This window comes from Dendropsophus ebraccatus, unplaced genomic scaffold (genome assembly GCF_027789765.1).
Source record: "Dendropsophus ebraccatus isolate aDenEbr1 unplaced genomic scaffold, aDenEbr1.pat pat_scaffold_662_ctg1, whole genome shotgun sequence".
NCBI classification, from domain to species: domain Eukaryota; kingdom Metazoa; phylum Chordata; class Amphibia; order Anura; family Hylidae; genus Dendropsophus; species Dendropsophus ebraccatus.
The window spans coordinates 5,141-26,478 of NW_027210261.1; the positions used below are offsets into that span (position 1 = coordinate 5,141).

Consider the following 21,338-nt stretch of genomic DNA (forward strand, 5'->3'; position numbering starts at 1 on the left):
ACACCTGGACCTAACTGGCGGTGGTCCGAGGTGTTTATTTACCGAGCAACCTGACTTACAGACCAATTTTGTGACGATACATATTAGACCGCCACTTGTGTATGTATACTGTGTATAATTTTGTTTTTTGCACATACACATTTTTGTTATTTTTGTCCTGAGCACTTAGTGATAGAGAAGGGACCGACACCGTGGTTGGGGCCAACCTGTTAAGGAGGTGGGATACCCCAAGAGGCAGCAGCGTCAGATTACGGGGGGATAAGTATATAGAGTGCACACCTCCCCTCCCCCCTCCACTATTTTGTGCATCACACTGTGCCCAAGGGGTTACGTCTTCCCCTAGTGATATAGGAGAGCTGGCCACATTTGTCTTCTTTTTCTGCATATACACAACAATCCTCCGGAGGTCACTTCAGCTGGGTATCTTGGAATAAACTTCACCTATACTTGAGAGAACAGACTTGAAGAGATCATAGCTTTCCACTGGTGGGAATATATCCTTGTGAAGATCACAGCCTCTTACTGGTGGAATAGATATATACTTGTAAGATACTTGACTGACTTGATATGGTAGTGGACTGAAGGCAAGCTCAGGGTAATGGGGCCCTATCTAGACCCTATAGTACCAACACCCACGGGTAGGACCATCCACCTAATGCTGACTGTGGGCACAGAGTGACACAGATCCAGTGAAGCAGGTCCCACCTAGCAGATAGAGCTACCCATCGGGGAGACCCCTGAGGAACTTAGTGAGAGCAGTAGAGTGTTCAACTATATGCTCTCACTGATTATTTATCCCGGAATGATCCTTGAGGATGAAGAGAGAACAACTGCCCAGCATAGACAGTGTTGTCCCTTGGTGCCCTTTACTGCAGCCTCATCACCTTTGTCTCTAGCTGGACTAAGCTAGGATGATAAGGTCCCGCATTAGGGACATGGCCTCAAGGCCAGACCCTGGAATAAACTGCAGCAGGAGAACTCTCTTTTGGCACACACTCTCTCAGGAAACCACTGACTAATCTGCCGCAAACTATTTTACCTCAGACTCTATACTACTGAAGGGATTGGTGGGAACAGTGTGAGGTGCACCCACTGGGGGAGACTCCACACTTCCTCTGGGGGAGACTCCACACTTCCTCTGGGGGAGACTCCACACTTCCTCTGGGGGAGACTCCACACTTCCTCTGGGGGAGACTCCACACTTCCTCTGGGGGAGACTCCACACTTCCTCTGGGGGAGACTCCACACTTCCTCTGGGGGAGACTCCACACTTCCTCTGGGGGAGACTCCACACTTCCTCTGGGGGAGACTCCACACTTCCTCTGGGGGAGACTCCACACTTCCTCTGGGGGAGACTCCACACTTCCTCTGGGGGAGACTCCACACTTCCTCTGGGGGAGACTCCACACTTCCTCTGGGGGAGACTCCACACTTCCTCTGGGGGAGACTCCACACTTCCTCTGGGGGAGACTCCACACTTCCTCTGGGGGAGACTCCACACTTCCTCTGGGGGAGACTCCACACTTCCTCTGGGGGAGACTCCACACTTCCTCTGGGGGAGACTCCACACTTCCTCTGGGGGAGACTCCACACTTCCTCTGGGGGAGACTCCACACTTCCTCTGGGGGAGACTCCACACTTCCTCTGGGGGAGACTCCACACTTCCTCTGGGGGAGACTCCCACACTTCCATCTGGGGGAGACTCCACACTTCCTCTGGGGGAGACTCCACACTTCCTCTGGGGAGACTCCACACTTCCTCTGGGGGAGACTCCACACTTCCTCTGGGGGAGACTCCACACTTCCTCTGGGGAGACTCCACACTTCCTCTGGGGGAGACTCCACACTTCCTCTGGGGGAGACTCCACACTTCCTCTGGGGGAGACTCCACATTTCCTCTGGGGGAGACTCCACACTTCCTCTGGGAGAGACTCCACACTTCCTCTGGGGGAGACTCCACACTTCCTCTGGGGGAGACTCCACACTTCCTCTGGGGGAGACTCCACACTTCCTCTGGGGGAGACTGCACACTTCTATCACCCTCTACTCATCTCTTTCCCTCCATACCTCTCTCTGTCCCCCTCTCCTCATCTCTCTTGGCCTCTCTATACTCCTCTCTGTCCCAGTCTCCTCATCCCTCTTGTCCCCTCCATACTGCTCCGCCACCATACTCGTCTCAGTCCCCCTCTCCTCACCTCTTTTGCCTCCTCCATACTCCTCTCTATCCCCCACTCTTCATCTCTCTTCCCCTCTATACACCTCTCCTCACCTCTGTTAGCCCCTCCATACTCCTCTCTGTCCTCTACGCCTCACCCCTCTTGCCCCCATATACTACTCCTTTTACCCCTCCCTGTCCACTTCCATCCTGATCCCTGTACCCCTCTCTTGCCCCTCCATACTCCTCCCTGTCCCCCCTCCATACTCCCCCCTGCCTTTCTCCATACTCCCCCCTGTCCCCCCTCCATACTCCCCCCTGTCCCCCCTCCATACTCCCCCTGTCCCCCCTCCATACTCCCCCCTGTCCCCCCTCCATACTCCCCCCTCCATACTCCCCCTGTCCCCCCTCCATACTCCCCCCTGTCCCCCCTCCATACTCCCCCTGTCCCCCCTCCATACTCCCCCCTGCCTTTCTCCATACTCCCCCCTGTCCCCCCTCCATACTCCCCCTGTCCCCCCTCCATACTCCCCCCTGTCCCCCCTCCATACTCCCCCTGCCCCCCCTCCATACTCCCCCCTGTCCCCCCTCCATACTCCCCCCTGTCCCCCCTCCATACTCCCCCCTCCGTCCCTCCTCCATACTCCCCCCTCCATACTCCCCCTGTCCCCCCTCCATACTCCCCCCTGTCCCCCCTCCATACTCCCCCTGTCCCCCCCCTCCATACTCCCCCCTCCCCCCCTCCATACTCCTCCCTGTCCCCCCCCTCCATACTCCCCCTGCCCCCCCTCCATACTCCCCCCTCCCCCCCTCCATACTCCCCCTGTCCCCCCCTCCATACTCCCCCTGTCCCCCCTCCATACTCCCCCTGCCCCCCCCCTCCATACTCCCCCTGTCCCCCCTCCATACTCCCCCCTGTCCCCCCTCCATACTCTCCCCGTCCCCCCTCCATACTCCCCCTGTCCCCCCCCCTCCATACTCCCCCCCTCCATACTCCCCCTGCCCCCCCTCCATACTCCCCCTGCCCCCCCTCCATACTCCCCCTCCCCCCCTCCATACTCCCCCTGTCCCCCCTCCATACTCCCCCTGCCCCCCCTCCATACTCCCCCTGTCCCCCCTCCATACTCCCCCCTGTCCCCCCTCCATACTCTCCCCGTCCCCCCTCCATACTCTCCCCTGTCCCCCCTCCATACTCCCCCCTGGCCCCCCTCCATACTCTCCCCGTCCCCCCTCCATACTCCCCCCTGTCCCCCCTCCATACTCCCCCCTCCTTCCCCCCGTTTCCGCCCCCCCCCCCCTCCCCCTCCATACTCCTCCCTGTCCCCCCTCCATACTCCCCCCTCCTCCCCTCCATACTCCCCCTGCCCCCCCCCCTCCATACTCCCCCCTGTCCCCCCCTCCATACTCCCCCCTGTCCCCCCTCCATACTCCCCCCTGTCCCCCCTCCATACTCCCCCCTGTCCCCCCTCCATACTCTCCCCGTCCCCCCTCCATACTCCCCCCTGTCCCCCCTCCATACTCTCCCCGTCCCCCCCTCCATACTCCCCCCTCCTCCCCTCCATACTCCCCCTGCCCCCCCCCTCCATACTCCCCCCTGTCCCCCTCCATACTCCCCCCTGTCCCCCCTCCATACTCCCCCCTGTCCCCCCTCCATACTCCCCCCTGTCCCCCCTCCATACTCTCCCCGTCCCCCCTCCATACTCCCCCCTGTCCCCCCTCCATACTCTCCCCGTCCCCCCTCCATACTCCCCCCCTCCTCCCCTCCATACTCCCCCTGCCCCCCCCCCCTCCATACTCCCCCCTGTCCCCCCTCCATACTCCCCCCTGTCCCCCCTCCATACTCCCCCCTGTCCCCCCTCCATACTCCCCCCTGTCCCCCCTCCATACTCTCCCCGTCCCCCCTCCATACTCCCCCCTGTCCCCCCTCCATACTCCCCCCGTTTCCGCCCCCCTCCCCCGGGCTCTCGGTCTCTGCCCTACATGGCTGTGATGATCGGGACGGGGCGGTGTTTGTGTCCCGGGATATAAAGCTCGGAGTCCGGGCAGCGCTTCTCCAGCCCCCGGAGCTCCGTCCTCACCCGTCCTCACCCGCAGCGCCCGTCCTCACCCGTCCTCACCCGCAGCGCCCGTCCTCACCCGCAGCGCCCGTCCTCACCCGTCCTCACCCGCAGCGCCCGTCCTCACCCGTCCTCATCCGTCCTCACCCGCAGCGCCCGTCCTCATCCGTCCTCACCCGCAGCGCCCGTCCTCATCCGTCCTCACCCGCAGCCATGGACGCCATCAAGAAGAAGATGCAGATGCTGAAGCTGGACAAGGAGAACGCCATAGACCGGGCGGAGCAGGCGGAGGGCGACAAGAAGCAGGCGGAGGACCGGTGCAAGCAGGTACTACAACCCCCACCATCCCCCAGCAAGGGGCAGAGACAGGGATCTACTACTACCCCCAAAACGGGTTACAGCAGCCATAAAGTGTGGTACTACAGCCCCCATACAGTAATACTACAGCCCCCATACACTTATACTACAGCCCCCATACAGTTATACTACAGCCCCCATACAGTTATACTACAGCCCCCATACAGTAATACTACAGCCCCCATACAGTAATACTACAGCCCCCATACAGTTATACTACAGCCCCCATACAGTTATACTACAACCCCCATACACTTATACTACAGCCCCCATACAGTTATACTACAGCCCCCATACAGTTATACTACAACCCCCATACAGTTATACTACAGCCCCCATACAGTTATACTACAGCCCCCATACAGTTATACTACAGCCCCCATACAGTAATACTACAGCCCCCATACAGTAATACTACAGCCCCCATACAGTAATACTACAGCCCCCATACAGTAATACTACAGCCCCCATACACTTATACTACAACCCCCATACAGTTATACTACAGCCCCCATACAGTAATACTACAGCCCCCATACACTTATACTACAACCCCCATACAGTAATACTACAGCCCCCATACAGTAATACTACAGCCCCCATACACTTATACTACAGCCCCCATACACTTATACTACAGCCCCCATACAGTTATACTACAGCCCCCATACACTTATACTACAGCCCCCATACAGTTATACTACAGCCCCCATACAGTTATACTACAGCCCCCATACAGTTATACTACAGCCCCCATACAGTTATACTACAGCCCCCATACAGTAATACCACAGCCCCCATACAGTAATACTACAGCCCCCATACAGTTATACTACAGCCCCCATACAGTAATACTACAGCCCCCATACAGTTATACTACAGCCCCCATACAGTAATACTACAGCCCCCATACAGTTATACTACAGCCCCCATACAGTTATACTACAGCCCCCATACACTTATACTACAGCCCCCATACACTTATACTACAGCCCCCATACAGTTATACTACAGCCCCCATACAGTAATACTACAGCCCCCATACACTTATACTACAACCCCCATACAGTTATACTACAGCCCCCATACAGTAATACTACAGCCCCCATACACTTATACTACAACCCCCATACAGTAATACTACAGCCCCCATACAGTAATACTACAGCCCCCATACACTTATACTACAGCCCCCATACAGTAATACTACAGCCCCCATACACTTATACTACAGCCCCCATACAGTTATACTACAGCCCCCATACAGTAATACTACAGCCCCCATACACTTATACTACAGCCCCCATACAGTTATACTACAGCCCCCATACAGTTATACTACAGCCCCCATACAGTTATACTACAGCCCCCATACAGTAATACTACAGCCCCATACAGTAATACTACAGCCCCCATACAGTTATACTACAGCCCCCATACAGTTATACTACAGCCCCCATACAGTTATACTACAGCCCCCATACAGTTATACTACAGCCCCCATACACTTATACTACAGCCCCCATACACTTATACTACAGCCCCCATACAGTAATACTACAGCCCCCATACAGTAATACTACAGCCCCCATACAGTTATACTACAGCCCCCATACAGTTATACTACAGCCCCCATACACTTATACTACAGCCCCCATACAGTTATACTACAGCCCCCATACAGTTATACTACAGCCCCCATACAGTTATACTACAGCCCCCATACAGTAATACTACAGCCCCCATACACTAATACTACAGCCCCCATACAGTTATACTACAGCCCCCATACAGTAATACTACAGCCCCCATACACTAATACTACAGCCCCCATACAGTTATACTACAGCCCCCATACAGTAATACTACAGCCCCCATACAGTAATACTACAGCCCCCATACAGTAATACTACAGCCCCATACAGTAATACTACAGCCCCCATACAGTTATACTACAGCCCCCATACAGTTATACTACAGCCCCCATACACTTATACTACAGCCCCCATACACTTATACTACAGCCCCCATACACTAATACTACAGCCCCCATACAGTTATACTACAGCCCCCATACAGTAATACTACAGCCCCCATACAGTTATACTACTACCACCAGTACCATACTACTACCACCAGTACCATACTACTACCACCAGTGCCATACTACTACCCCCAGTACCATACTACTACCACCAGTACCATACTACTACCACCAGTACCATACTACTACTACCACCAGTACCATACTACTACCACCAGTTCCATAATACTACCACCAGTGCCATACTATTACCCCCAGTACCATACTACTACCACCAGTACCATACTACTACCACCAGTACCATACTACTACCACCAGTACCATACTACTACCACCAGTGCCATACTACTACCACCAGTACCATACTATTACCCCCAGTACCATACTACTACCACCAGTACCATACTACTACCACCAGTACCATAATACTACCACCAGTGCCATACTACTACCACCAGTACCATACTACTACCACCAGTACCATACTACTACCACCAGTACCATACTACTACCACCAGTACCATAATACTACCACCAGTACCATAATACTACCACCAGTGCCATACTACTACCACCAGTACCATACTACTACCACCAGTACCATACTACTACCACCAGTACCATACTACTACCACCAGTACCATAATACTACCACCAGTGCCATACTACTACCACCAGTACCATACTACTACCACCAGTACCATACTACTACCACCAGTACCATACTACTACCACCAGTACCATAATACTACCACCAGTACCATACTACTACCACCAGTGCCATAATACTACCACCAGTACCATACTACTACCACCAGTACCATACTACTACCAGCAGTGCCATACTACTACCCCCAGTACCATACTACTACCACCAGTACCATACTACTACCACCAGTACCATACTACTACTACCACCAGTACCATACTACTACCACCAGTACCATACTATTACCCCCAGTACCATACTACTTCCCCCAGTACCATAATACTACCACCAGTGCCATACTACTACCACCAGTACCATACTACTACCCCCAGTACCATACTACTACCACCAGTACCATACTATTACCCCCAGTACCATACTACTACCACCAGTACCATACTACTACCACCAGTACCATACTACTACCACCAGTGCCATACTACTACCACCAGTACCATACTACTATCCCCAGTACCATACTACTATCCCCAGTACCATACTACTACCACCAGTACCATACTACTATCCCCAGTACCATACTACTATCCCCAGTACCATACTACTACTACCAGCAGTGCCATACTACTTCCCCCAGTACCATAATACTACCACCAGTGCCATACTACTACCACCAGTACCATACTACTACCCCCAGTACCATACTACTACCACCAGTACCATACTACTACCACCAGTACCATACTACTACCACCAGTACCATACTACTACCCCCAGTACCATACTACTACCCCCAGTACCATACTACTACCCCCAGTACCATACTACTACCCTTAGTTATGCTACTACCCTCACAGTGATACTACTACCCCCACTGTAACATGTATTGGATCTGCCCTCTTTATACTGCACACGTCAAGATACGAGAACTCAGAATATCACTACTACCCCCAGGATCCGCTCCCTATTTGTGGACTGCAGAGCTTACACTCTAGAGGAGAACAACAGGAAGGGGATCTGGATAAGGAACCATGTGGCTGAATGGAAGGGTCAGGGTACAGGATCTCACCCAAGGAGCTTACACTCTATGGATACTGTTCTGGCACAGGAGCTTGCTATCTGAAATCCTCTGCACTTTGCTGGGATAACACCGACTGGCTGGTGCTACATGTGACTTCAGCTGTCATGTGGTGCCCCCTACTGGTGACTGAAGAAACTCATGGGATCCCATACTTGTCCACATCCCAACTTCACTTATATCCCAACACAGCGGACAGAAAGAGTGATGTATAGTGTAATATGGACATAGAGACAACGTATATAAGGTGTAATACAATATATGTGCTGCATATGAGGTATAATATAGAAGAGGATATGCTGTATATGAGGTATAATATAGAGGAGGATATGTAGTATAATATAGAGGAGGATATGCAGTATAATATAGAAGAGGATATGCTGTATATGAGGTATAATATAGAGGAGCATATGATGTGTATTATTATAATATAGAGGAGGATATGGTGTATATGAGGTATAATATAGAGGAGGATATTATGTATATGAGGTATAATATAGAGGAGGATATGATGTGTATTATTATAATATAGAGAAGGATATGATGTATATGAGGTATAATATAGAGAAGGATATGGTGTATATTAGGTATAATATAGAGGAGCATAAGATGTATATGAGATATAATATAGAGGAGGATATGATGTATATGAGGTATATTATAGAGGAGCATATGATGTATATGAGGTATAATATAGAGGAGGATATGCTGTATATGAGGTATAATATAGAGAAGGATATGGTGTATATTAGGTATAATATAGAGGAGCATAAGATGTATATGAGATATAATATAGAGGAGGATATGGTGTATATTAGGTATAATATAGAGAAGGATATGGTGTATATGAGGTATAATATAGAGGAGGATATGATTTATATGAGATATAATATAGAGGAGGATATGATGTATATCAGCTATATTATAAAGTGATAATATGCAGTATAATATAGAGGAGTATATGCTGTATATGAGGTATAATACAGAGGAGGATATGCTGTATATGAGGTATAATATAGAGGAGCATATGCTGTATATGAGGTATAATATAGAGGAGCATATGCTGTATATGAGGTATAATATAGAGGAGCATATGATGTATATGAGATATAATATAGAGGAGGATATGATGTATATGAGGTATAATATAGAGGAGGATATGATGTATATGAGGTATAATATAGAGGAGGATATGCTGTATATGAGGCATAATATAGAGGAGGATATGGTGTATATTAGGTATAATATAGAGGAGGATATGCTGTATATGAGGTATAATACAGAGGAGGATATGCTGTATATGAGGCATAATATAGAGGAGGATATGGTGTATATTAGGTATAATATAGAGGAGCATATGCTGTATATGAGGTATAATACAGAGGAGGATATGCTGTATATGAGGTATAATATAGAGGAGCATATGATGTATATGAGATATAATATAGAGGAGGATATGATGTATATGAGGTATAATATAGAGGAGGATATGCTGTATATGAGGTATAATATTGAGGAGCATATGGTGTATATGAGGTATAATATAGAAGAGGATATGATGTATATTAGGTATAATATAGAGGAGCACATAGTGTATATGAGGTATAATATAGAGGAGGATATAGCGTACATGAGGTATAATAATAGAGAAGGATATGTATATGTGGTATTTGAGGTATAATATAAAGGAGGATATGATGTATATGAGGTATAATATAGAAGAAGGTATGATGTATGTGATGTATATGAGGTATAATATAGAGGAGGATATGATGTATATGAGGTATAGTATAGAGAAGGATATGGTGTATATGAGGTATAATATAGAGGAGGATATGCTGTGTATGAGGTATAATATAAAAGAGGATATACTGTATATGAGGTATAATATAGAGGAATATATGATGTATATGAGGTATAATATAGAGGAGGATATGCTGTATATGAGGTATAATATAGAGGAGGATATGCTGTATACGAGGTATAATATAGAGGAGAATATGATGTATATTAGTATAATATAGAGAAGGATATGATGTATATGAGGTATAATATAGAAGAGGATATGCTGTATACGAGGTATAATATAGGGGAGGATATGATGTATAATATAGAGGAGGATATGGTATATATGAGGTATAATATAGAGAGTATATGGTGTATATGATGTATAATATAGGGGAGGATATGATGTATAATATAGAGGAGGATATGGTATATATGAGGTATAATATAGAGAGTATATGCTGTATATGATGTATAATATAGAGGAGGAAATGCTGTATATGAGGTATAATATAGAGGAGGATATGATGCATATTAGTATAATATAGAGAGTATATGGTGTATATGATGTATAATATAGAGGAGGATATGATGTATATGCTGTATATGAGGTATAATATAGAGGAGGATATGATGTACAATATAGAGGAGGATGTGCTCCCTATTAGGCATATTATAGAGAAGAATCTGCTGCATATGAGGTATAATATTGAGGAGGATATGATGTATATGAGGTATAATATAGGGGAGGATATGATGTATATGAGGTATAATATAGAGGAGTATATGCTGTATACGAGGTATAGTATAGAGGAGGATATTATGTATATGAGGTATAATATAGGGGAGGATATGATGTATATTAGTATAATATAGGGGAGGATATGATGTATATGAGGTATAATATAGAGGAGGATATGCTGTATATGAAGCATAATATAGAGGAGGATATGCTGTATACGAGGTATAATATAGAGGAGGATATGATGTATAATATAGAGGAGGATATGCTCCCTATTAGGCATATTATAGAGAAGAATCTGCTGCATATGAGGTATAATATAGAGGAGGATATGATGTATATTAGGTATAATATAGAGGAGGATATGCTGTATATGAGGTATAATATAGAAGAGGATATGATGTATATTAGGTATAATATAGAGGAGGATATGCTGTATATGAGGTATAATATAGAGGAGCATATGATGTATATGAGATAATATAGAGGAGGATATGATGTATATGAGGTATAATATAGGGGAGGATATGCTGTATATGAGGTATAATATAGAGGAGGATATGATGTATATTAGGTATAATATAGAGGAGGATATGATGTATATTAGGTATAATATAGAGGACGGTATGATGTATATAAGGTCAAATATAGAGGAGGATATGATGTATATGAGGTATAATATAGGGGAGGATATGCTGTATACGAGGTATAATATAGAGGAGGATATGCTGTATATTAGGTATATATGATGTATATTAGGTATAATATAGGGGAGGATATGATGTATATTAGGTATAATATAGAGGAGGATATGGTGTATATTAGGTATAATATAGAGGAGGATATGATATATATGAGGTATAATATAGAGGAGCATATGGTCTATATTAGGTATAATATAGAGGAGCATATGGTGTATATAAGGTATAATATACAGGAGCATATGATGTATACGATGTATAATATAGAGGAGGATATGATATATATGAGGTATAATATAGAGGAGGATATGCTGTATATGAGGTATAATATAGAGGAGGATATGCTGTATATGAGGTATAATATAGGGGAGGATATGATGTATATGATGTATAATATAGAGAAGGATATGATGTATATTAGTTATAATATAGAGGAGCATATGGTGTATATTAGGTATAATATAGAGGAGGGTATGGTGTATATGAGGTATAATATAGAGGAGGATATGATGTATAATATAGAGGAGGGTATGGTGTATATGAGGTATAATATAGAGAAGGATATGATGTATGTAAGGTATAATATAGAGGAGCATATGGTGTATATTAGGTATAATATAGAGGAGGGTATGGTGTATATGAGGTATAATATAGAGAAGGATATGATGTATATTAGGTATAATATAGAGGAGGATATGGTGTATCTTAGGTATAATATAGAGGAGGATATGGTGTATCTTAGGTATAATATAGAGGAGGATATGGTGTATACAAGGTATAATATTGGGGAGGATATGATGTATACGAGGTATAATATAGAGGAGGATATGATGTATATTAGGTATAATATAGAGGAGCATATGGTGTATATTAGGTATAATATAGAGGAGGATATGGTGTATATGAGGTATAATATAGAGGAGGATATGGTGTATATGAGGTATAATATAGAGAAGGATATGATGTATATTAGGTATAATATAGAGGAGGATATGGTGTATCTTAGGTATAATATAGAGGAGGGTATGGTGTATATGAGGTATAATATAGAGAAGGATATGATGTATATTAGGTATAATATAGAGGAGGATATGGTGTATCTTAGGTATAATATAGAGGAGGATATGGTGTATACAAGGTATAATAATATTGGGGAGGATATGATGTATACGAGGTATAATATAGAGGAGGATATGATGTATATTAGGTATAATATAGAGGAGCATATGGTGTATATTAGGTATAATATAGAGGAGCATATGGTGTATATTAGGTATAATATAGAGGAGGATATGGTGTATATGAGGTATAATATAGAGAAGGATATGATGTATATTAGGTATAATATAGAGGAGGATATGGTGTATCTTAGGTATAATATAGAGGAGGGTATGGTGTATATTAGGTATAATATAGAGGAGGGTATGGTGTATATGAGGTATAATATAGAGGAGGATATGGTGTATCTTAGGTATAATATAGAGGAGGGTATGGTGTATATTAGGTATAATATAGAGGAGGATATGCTGTATATGAGGTATAATATAGAGGAGGATATGCTGTATATGAGGTATAATATAGGGGAGGATATGATGTATATGATGTATAATATAGAGAAGGATATGATGTATATTAGTTATAATATAGAGGAGCATATGGTGTATATTAGGTATAATATAGAGGAGGGTATGGTGTATATGAGGTATAATATAGAGGAGGATATGATGTATAATATAGAGGAGGGTATGGTGTATATGAGGTATAATATAGAGAAGGATATGATGTATGTAAGGTATAATATAGAGGAGCATATGGTGTATATTAGGTATAATATAGAGGGGGGTATGGTGTATATGAGGTATAATATAGAGAAGGATATGATGTATATTAGGTATAATATAGAGGAGGATATGGTGTATCTTAGGTATAATATAGAGAAGGATATGGTGTATACAAGGTATAATATTGGGGAGGATATGATGTATACGAGGTATAATATAGAGGAGGATATGATGTATATTAGGTATAATATAGAGGAGCATATGGTGTATATTAGGTATAATATAGAGGAGGATATGGTGTATATGAGGTATAATATAGAGGAGGATATGGTGTATATGAGGTATAATATAGAGAAGGATATGATGTATATTAGGTATAATATAGAGGAGGATATGGTGTATCTTAGGTATAATATAGAGGAGGATATGGTGTATATGAGGTATAATATAGAGGAGGATATGGTGTATATGAGGTATAATATAGAGAAGGATATGATGTATATTAGGTATAATATAGAGGAGGATATGGTGTATCTTAGGTATAATATAGAGGAGGGTATGGTGTATATTAGGTATAATATAGAGGAGGGTATGGTGTATATGAGTTATAATATAGAGAAGGATATGATGTATATTAGGTATAATATAGAGGAGGATATGGAGTATACAAGGTATAATATAGAGGAGGATATGGTGTATATTAGGTATAATATAGAGGAGGGTATGGTGTATATGAGGTATAATATAGAGAAGGATATGATGTATATTAGGTATAATATAGAGGAGGATATGGTGTATACAAGGTATAATAATATTGGGGAGGATATGATGTATATGAGGTATAATATAGAGGAGGGTATGGTGTATATTAGGTATAATATAGAGGAGGGTATGGTGTATATGAGTTATAATTTAGAGAAGGATATGATGTATATTAGGTATAATATAGAGGAGGATATGGAGTATACAAGGTATAATATAGAGGAGGATATGGTGTATCTTAGGTATAATATAGAGGAGGATATGGTGTATCTTAGGTATAATATAGAGGAGGGTATGGTGTATATTAGGTATAATATAGAGGAGGGTATGGTGTATATGAGGTATAATATAGAGGAGGATATGGTGTATCTTAGGTATAATATAGAGGAGGGTATGGTGTATATGAGGTATAATATAGAGAAGGATATGATGTATATTAGGTATAATATAGAGGAGGATATGGTGTATCTTAGGTATAATATAGAGGAGGATATGGTGTATATGAGGTATAATATAGAGGAGGATATGGTGTATATGAGGTATAATATAGAGAAGGATATGATGTATATTAGGTATAATATAGAGGAGGATATGGTGTATCTTAGGTATAATATAGAGGAGGGTATGGTGTATATTAGGTATAATATAGAGGAGGGTATGGTGTATATGAGTTATAATATAGAGAAGGATATGATGTATATTAGGTATAATATAGAGGAGGATATGGAGTATACAAGGTATAATATAGAGGAGGATATGGTGTATATTAGGTATAATATAGAGGAGGGTATGGTGTATATGAGGTATAATATAGAGAAGGATATGATGTATATTAGGTATAATATAGAGGAGGATATGGTGTATCTTAGGTATAATATAGAGGAGGATATGGTGTATACAAGGTATAATAATATTGGGGAGGATATGATGTATATGAGGTATAATATAGAGGAGGGTATGGTGTATATTAGGTATAATATAGAGGAGGGTATGGTGTATATGAGTTATAATTTAGAGAAGGATATGATGTATATTAGGTATAATATAGAGGAGGATATGGAGTATACAAGGTATAATATAGAGGAGGATATGGTGTATATGAGGTATAATATAGAGGAGGATATGATGTATATGAGGTATAGTATAGAGAAGGATATGGTGTATACAAGTTATAATATTGGGGAGGATATGATGTATATGAGGTATAATATAGAGGAGGATATGGTGTATCTTAGGTATAATATAGAGGAGGATATGGTGTATCTTAGGCATAATATAGAGGAGGGTATGGTGTATATTAGGTATAATATAGAGGAGGGTATGGTGTATATGAGGTATAATATAGAGGAGGATATGGTGTATCTTAGGTATAATATAGAGGAGCATATGGTGTATATTAGGTATAATATAGAGGAGGATATGATGTATTTTAGGTATAATATAGAGGAGCATATGGTGTATATTAGGTATAATATAGAGGAGCATATGGTGTATATTAGGTATAATATAGAGGAGGATATGATGTATTTTAGGTATAATATAGAGGAGCATATGGTGTATATTAGGTATAATATAGAGGAGGATATGGAGTATACAAGGTATAATATAGAGGAGGATATGATGTATATTAGGTATAATATAGAGGAGGGTATGGTGTATATTAGGTATAATATAGGGGAGGATATGATGTATATTAGGTATAATATAGAGGAGGATATGGTGTATATTAGGTATAATATAGAGGAGGATATGGTGTATATGAGGTATAATATAGAGAAGGATATGATGTATGTAAGGTATAATATAGGGGAGGATATGGTGTATCTTAGGTATAATATAGAGGAGGGTATGGTGTATATTAGGTATAATATAGAGGAGGATATGCTGTATATGAGGTATAATATAGAGGAGGATATGGTGTATCTTAGGTATAATATAGAGGAGGGTATGGTGTATATTAGGTATAATATAGAGGAGGATATGACAATTCCTTCTGTCACTCACGTGGCCCCTGACACTAACCCCCCCCCCCCTTTATCCCGACCCTCACATCTGCTTCTCCTAGTCATCTGCCCCATAGACATGAGATTGATGGGGGGTCCCTGCAGTTTGGGGGGCTGGGGTGTACTGTCTGGCTGACCCCCGTTTTCTCTCTCCATAGCTGGAGGAGGAGGTGATGGCCATGCAGAAGAAGGTGAAGGGCACAGAAGAAGAGGTGGAGAAGTACTCCGAGGCCGTGAAGGAAGCCCAGGAGAGGCTGGAGCAGGCCGAGAAGAAGGCGTCCGATGTAAGTCCTGACATATACACACATGAACAAAGCAACTTCTCTACACAGTGATATGTACACATACATACTCCTACTCACTTCAAGGCCACGTTCACACTTTGTAAGACAGCAGACGTTCTGTGACACGGCCATGTCTTAGAACGGCCACTGTCTGAGTAGTTCACCCCAGCCGCAACTGCAGTACCTGCAGTGTATACATATTACATTCGGGTGTACATATATTACATTGGGGTGTGTATATATTACATTCGGGGGTGTATATATTACATTGTGGTGTGTATATATTACATTCGGGGGTGTATATATTACATTGTGGTGTGTATATATTAAATTCGGGTGTATATATGTTACAATCGGGGGTGTATATATTACATTCGGGAGTATATATATTACATCCGGGTGTATATATATTACATCCGGGTGTATATATTACATTCGGGTGTATATATATTACATCCGGGTGTATATATTACATCAGGGTGTATATATATTACATTCGGGTGTATATATATTACATTCGGCTGTGTATATATTACATTCAGGATGTATATATTACATTCAGGGAGTATATATTACATCCGGGTATATATTACATTCGGCTGTGTATATATTACATTCAGGATGTATATATTACATCCGGGTGTATATATTACATTCGGGTGTATATATTACATTCGGGTGTATATATATTATATTCAGGGTGTATATATTACATTCGGCTGTGTATATATTACATTCAGGGTGTATATATTACATTCAGGGTGTATATATTACATTCAGGGTGTATATATTACATTCAGGGTGTATATATTACATTCAGGGTGTATATATATTACATCCGGGTGTATATATATTACATCCGGGTGTATATTTATTACATCAGGGTGTATATATTACATTCGGGTGTATATATATTACATTCGGCTGTGTATATATAACATTCAGGATGTATATATTACATTCAGGGTGTATATATTACATTCGGGTGTATATATTACATTCGGGTGTATATATTTTACATCCGGGTGTATATATTACATCAGGGTGTATATATTACATCAGGGTGTATATATATTACATTCGGGATGTATATATTACATTCAGTGTGTATATATATTACATTCGGGTGTATATATTACTACATTCGGGTGTATATATTACATCAGGGTGTATACAGTATATATTACATCAGGGTGTATATATATTACATTCGGCTGTGTATATATTACATCAGGGTGTATATATTACATTCAGGGTGTATATATTACATCCGGGTGTATATATTACATCAGGGTGTATATACAGTGGTGCCTTGAATTACGAGCATAATTCGTTCCGGGGCTGCGCTTGTAATCCAAATCCACTCTTAAACCAAAGCAAATGTTTCCATAAGAAATCATAGAAATGCAGACAATTGGTTCCACACCCAAAAAATAATGATTTATTATTCTGAATAACATGGAAAACAGATGAAACAATGAGAAACAGCAGAATCTGTGATATATAAGTTCCTGTACAGTAATGGAGCGGATGGGAAACACAAGGGCTGATAGAGACTGTAGGGAGCATGAAGGAATGAGCAGGACAGATGTGGGCACATACATGCAGCGCTCTCTGTCCGGGGAGAGAGGGGTTACAGCTATGGAGAGATTACCTCCACAGTCCTGTCCCCTGATGTAAGCCCCAGCCTGAAGGGGATCTGCTATGGAAGGTGAGGGAGACTTCCTGGGCCAGAGTACAGGGCTGTAGACCCCGCTATGCAGACCATGCCCCTCCCCCACTCCCCCTCCCACCCAGTACAGGGAGCTCTTACACCAAAGCAATGCTCTTAAACCAAGTCACAATTTTGAAAAACTGTGAGCTCATAAGCCAAAATGCTCTTAAACCAAGTTACTCTTAAACCAAGGTACCACTGTATATTACGTTCGGGTGTGTATATATATATTACATTCGGGTGTGTATATATATATTACATTCGGGTGTGTATATATATTATATCCGGGTGTAAATATTACATTCAGGGTGTATATATATTACATTCGGCTGTGTATATATTACATTCGGGTGTATATAGATTACATTCAGGGTGTATATATATTACAGTTGGGTGTATATATTACATCCGGGTGTATATATATTACATTCGGCTGTGTATATATTACGTTCGGCTGTGTATATATTACATTCATGGTGTGTGTATATATATATATATATATATATTACATTCGGCTGTGTATATATTACATTCGGGTGTATATATTACATCCGGGTGTATATATTACATTCAGGGTGTATATATATTACAGTCGGGTGTATATATATATTACATTCGGGTGTATATATATTATATTCGGGAGTGTATATATTACATTCGGGTGTATATATTACATTGGTGTGTATATATATTATATTCAGGTGTATATATTACATTCGGGAGTGTATATATTACATCCGGGTGTATATATTACATTCAGGGTGTATATATATTACAGTCGGGTGTATATAATACATCCAGGTGTGTATATTACATTCAGGGTGTATATATATTACATTCGGGTGTGTATATATTACATCCGGGTGTATATATATTACATACGGGTGTATACATATTACATACGGGTGTATACATATTACATACGGGTGTATATATATTACATTTGGCTGTGTATATATTACATTTGGGTGTATATATATTACATTCAGGGTGTATATATTACATCCGGGTGTATATATTACATCCGGGAGTGTATATATTACATCCGGGTGTATATATATTACATCCGGGTGTATATATTACATCCGGGTGTATATATTACATTCGGGAGTGTATATATTACATTCGGGAGTGTATATATTACATCCGGGTGTATATATATTACAGTCGGGTGTATATATATTACAGTCGGGTGTATATATATTACAGTCGGGTGTATATATATTACAGTCGGGTGTATATATATTACAGTCGGGTGTATATATATTACAGTTAGGTGAATATAGATTACATTCAGGTGTATATATATTACATTCGGGTGTATATATATTACAGTCGGGTGTATATATATTACATTCGGGTGAATATAGATTACAGTCGGGTGTATATATATTTCGTTCGGGTGAATATAGATTACATTCAGGTGTATATATATTACAGTCGGGTGTATATATATTTTGTTCGGGTGAATATAGATTACAAACGGGTGTATATATTACATTCAGGTGTATATATATTACAGTCGGGTGTATATATATTACAGTCGGGTGAATATAGATTACATTCAGGTGTATATATATTACAGTCGGGTGTATATATATTACAGTCGGGTGAATATAGATTACATTCAGGTGTATATATATTACAGTCGGGTGTATATATATTTTGTTCGGGTGAATATAGATTACATTCAGGTGTATATATATTACAGTCGGGTGTATATATATTACAGTCGGGTGAATATAGATTACATTCAGGTGTATATATATTACAGTCGGGTGTATATATATTTTGTTCGGGTGAATATAGATTACATTCAGGTGTATATATATTACAGTCGGGTGTATATATATTACTGTCGGGTGAATATATATTACAGTCGGGTGAATATAGATTACATTCAGGTGTATATATATTACAGTCGGGTGAATATAGATTACATTCAGGTGTATATATATTACAGTCGGGTGTATATATATTTCGTTCGGGTGAATATAGATTACATACGGGTGTATATATTACATTCAGGTGTATATATATTACAGTCGGGTGAATATAGATTACATTCAGGTGTATATATATTACAGTCGGGGTTTATATATTACAGTCGGGTGAATATAGATTACATTCAGGTGTATATATATTACAGTCGGGTGTATATATATTTCGTTCGGGTGAATATATATTACATTCGGGTGAATATAGATTACATTCAGGTGTATATATATTACAGTCGGGTGTATATATATATTACATTCGGGTGTATATATATTATATTCGGGAGTGTATATATTACATTCGGGTGTATATATTACATTGGTGTGTATATATATTATATTCAGGTGTATATATTACATTCGGGAGTGTATATATTACATCCGGGTGTATATATTACATTCAGGGTGTATATATATTACAGTCGGGTGTATATAATACATCCAGGTGTGTATATTACATTCAGGGTGTATATATATTACATTCGGGTGTGTATATATTACATCCGGGTGTATATATATTACATACGGGTGTATACATATTACATACGGGTGTATACATATTACATACGGGTGTATATATATTACATTTGGCTGTGTATATATTACATTTGGGTGTATATATATTACATTCAGGGTGTATATATTACATCCGGGTGTATATATTACATCCGGGAGTGTATATATTACATCCGGGTGTATATATATTACATCCGGGTGTATATATTACATCCGGGTGTATATATTACATTCGGGAGTGTATATATTACATTCGGGAGTGTATATATTACATCCGGGTGTATATATATTACAGTCGGGTGTATATATATTACAGTCGGGTGTATATATATTACAGTCGGGTGTATATATATTACAGTCGGGTGTATATATATTACAGTTAGGTGAATATAGATTACATTCAGGTGTATATATATTACATTCGGGTGTATATATATTACAGTCGGGTGTATATATATTACATTCGGGTGAATATAGATTACAGTCGGGTGTATATATATTTCGTTCGGGTGAATATAGATTACATTCAGGTGTATATATATTACAGTCGGGTGTATATATATTTTGTTCGGGTGAATATAGATTACAAACGGGTGTATATATTACATTCAGGTGTATATATATTACAGTCGGGTGTATATATATTACAGTCGGGTGAATATAGATTACATTCAGGTGTATATATATTACAGTCGG

General features: G+C 41.3%; 1 protein-coding gene across 5 annotated transcripts in view; it reads left to right on the forward strand.

Annotated features, from left to right (window-relative positions):
* Positions 1-4,337: 4,337 nt before the first annotated feature.
* LOC138778623 (tropomyosin beta chain-like) overlaps positions 4,338-21,338 on the forward strand; it is a 48,345-nt gene continuing 31,344 nt past the window's right edge. For 4 of the 5 annotated variants that reach the window (XM_069956462.1, XM_069956465.1, XM_069956464.1 and 1 more), the window contains exons 1-2: positions 4,338-4,538; positions 16,290-16,415. In XM_069956462.1, the coding sequence (XP_069812563.1) occupies positions 4,425-4,538; positions 16,290-16,415 (240 nt within the window). In that variant the 5' untranslated portion in view covers positions 4,338-4,424. The remainder of the gene's footprint in view (positions 4,539-16,289; positions 16,416-21,338) is intronic. The other variant, XM_069956463.1, reaches the window with a different exon arrangement.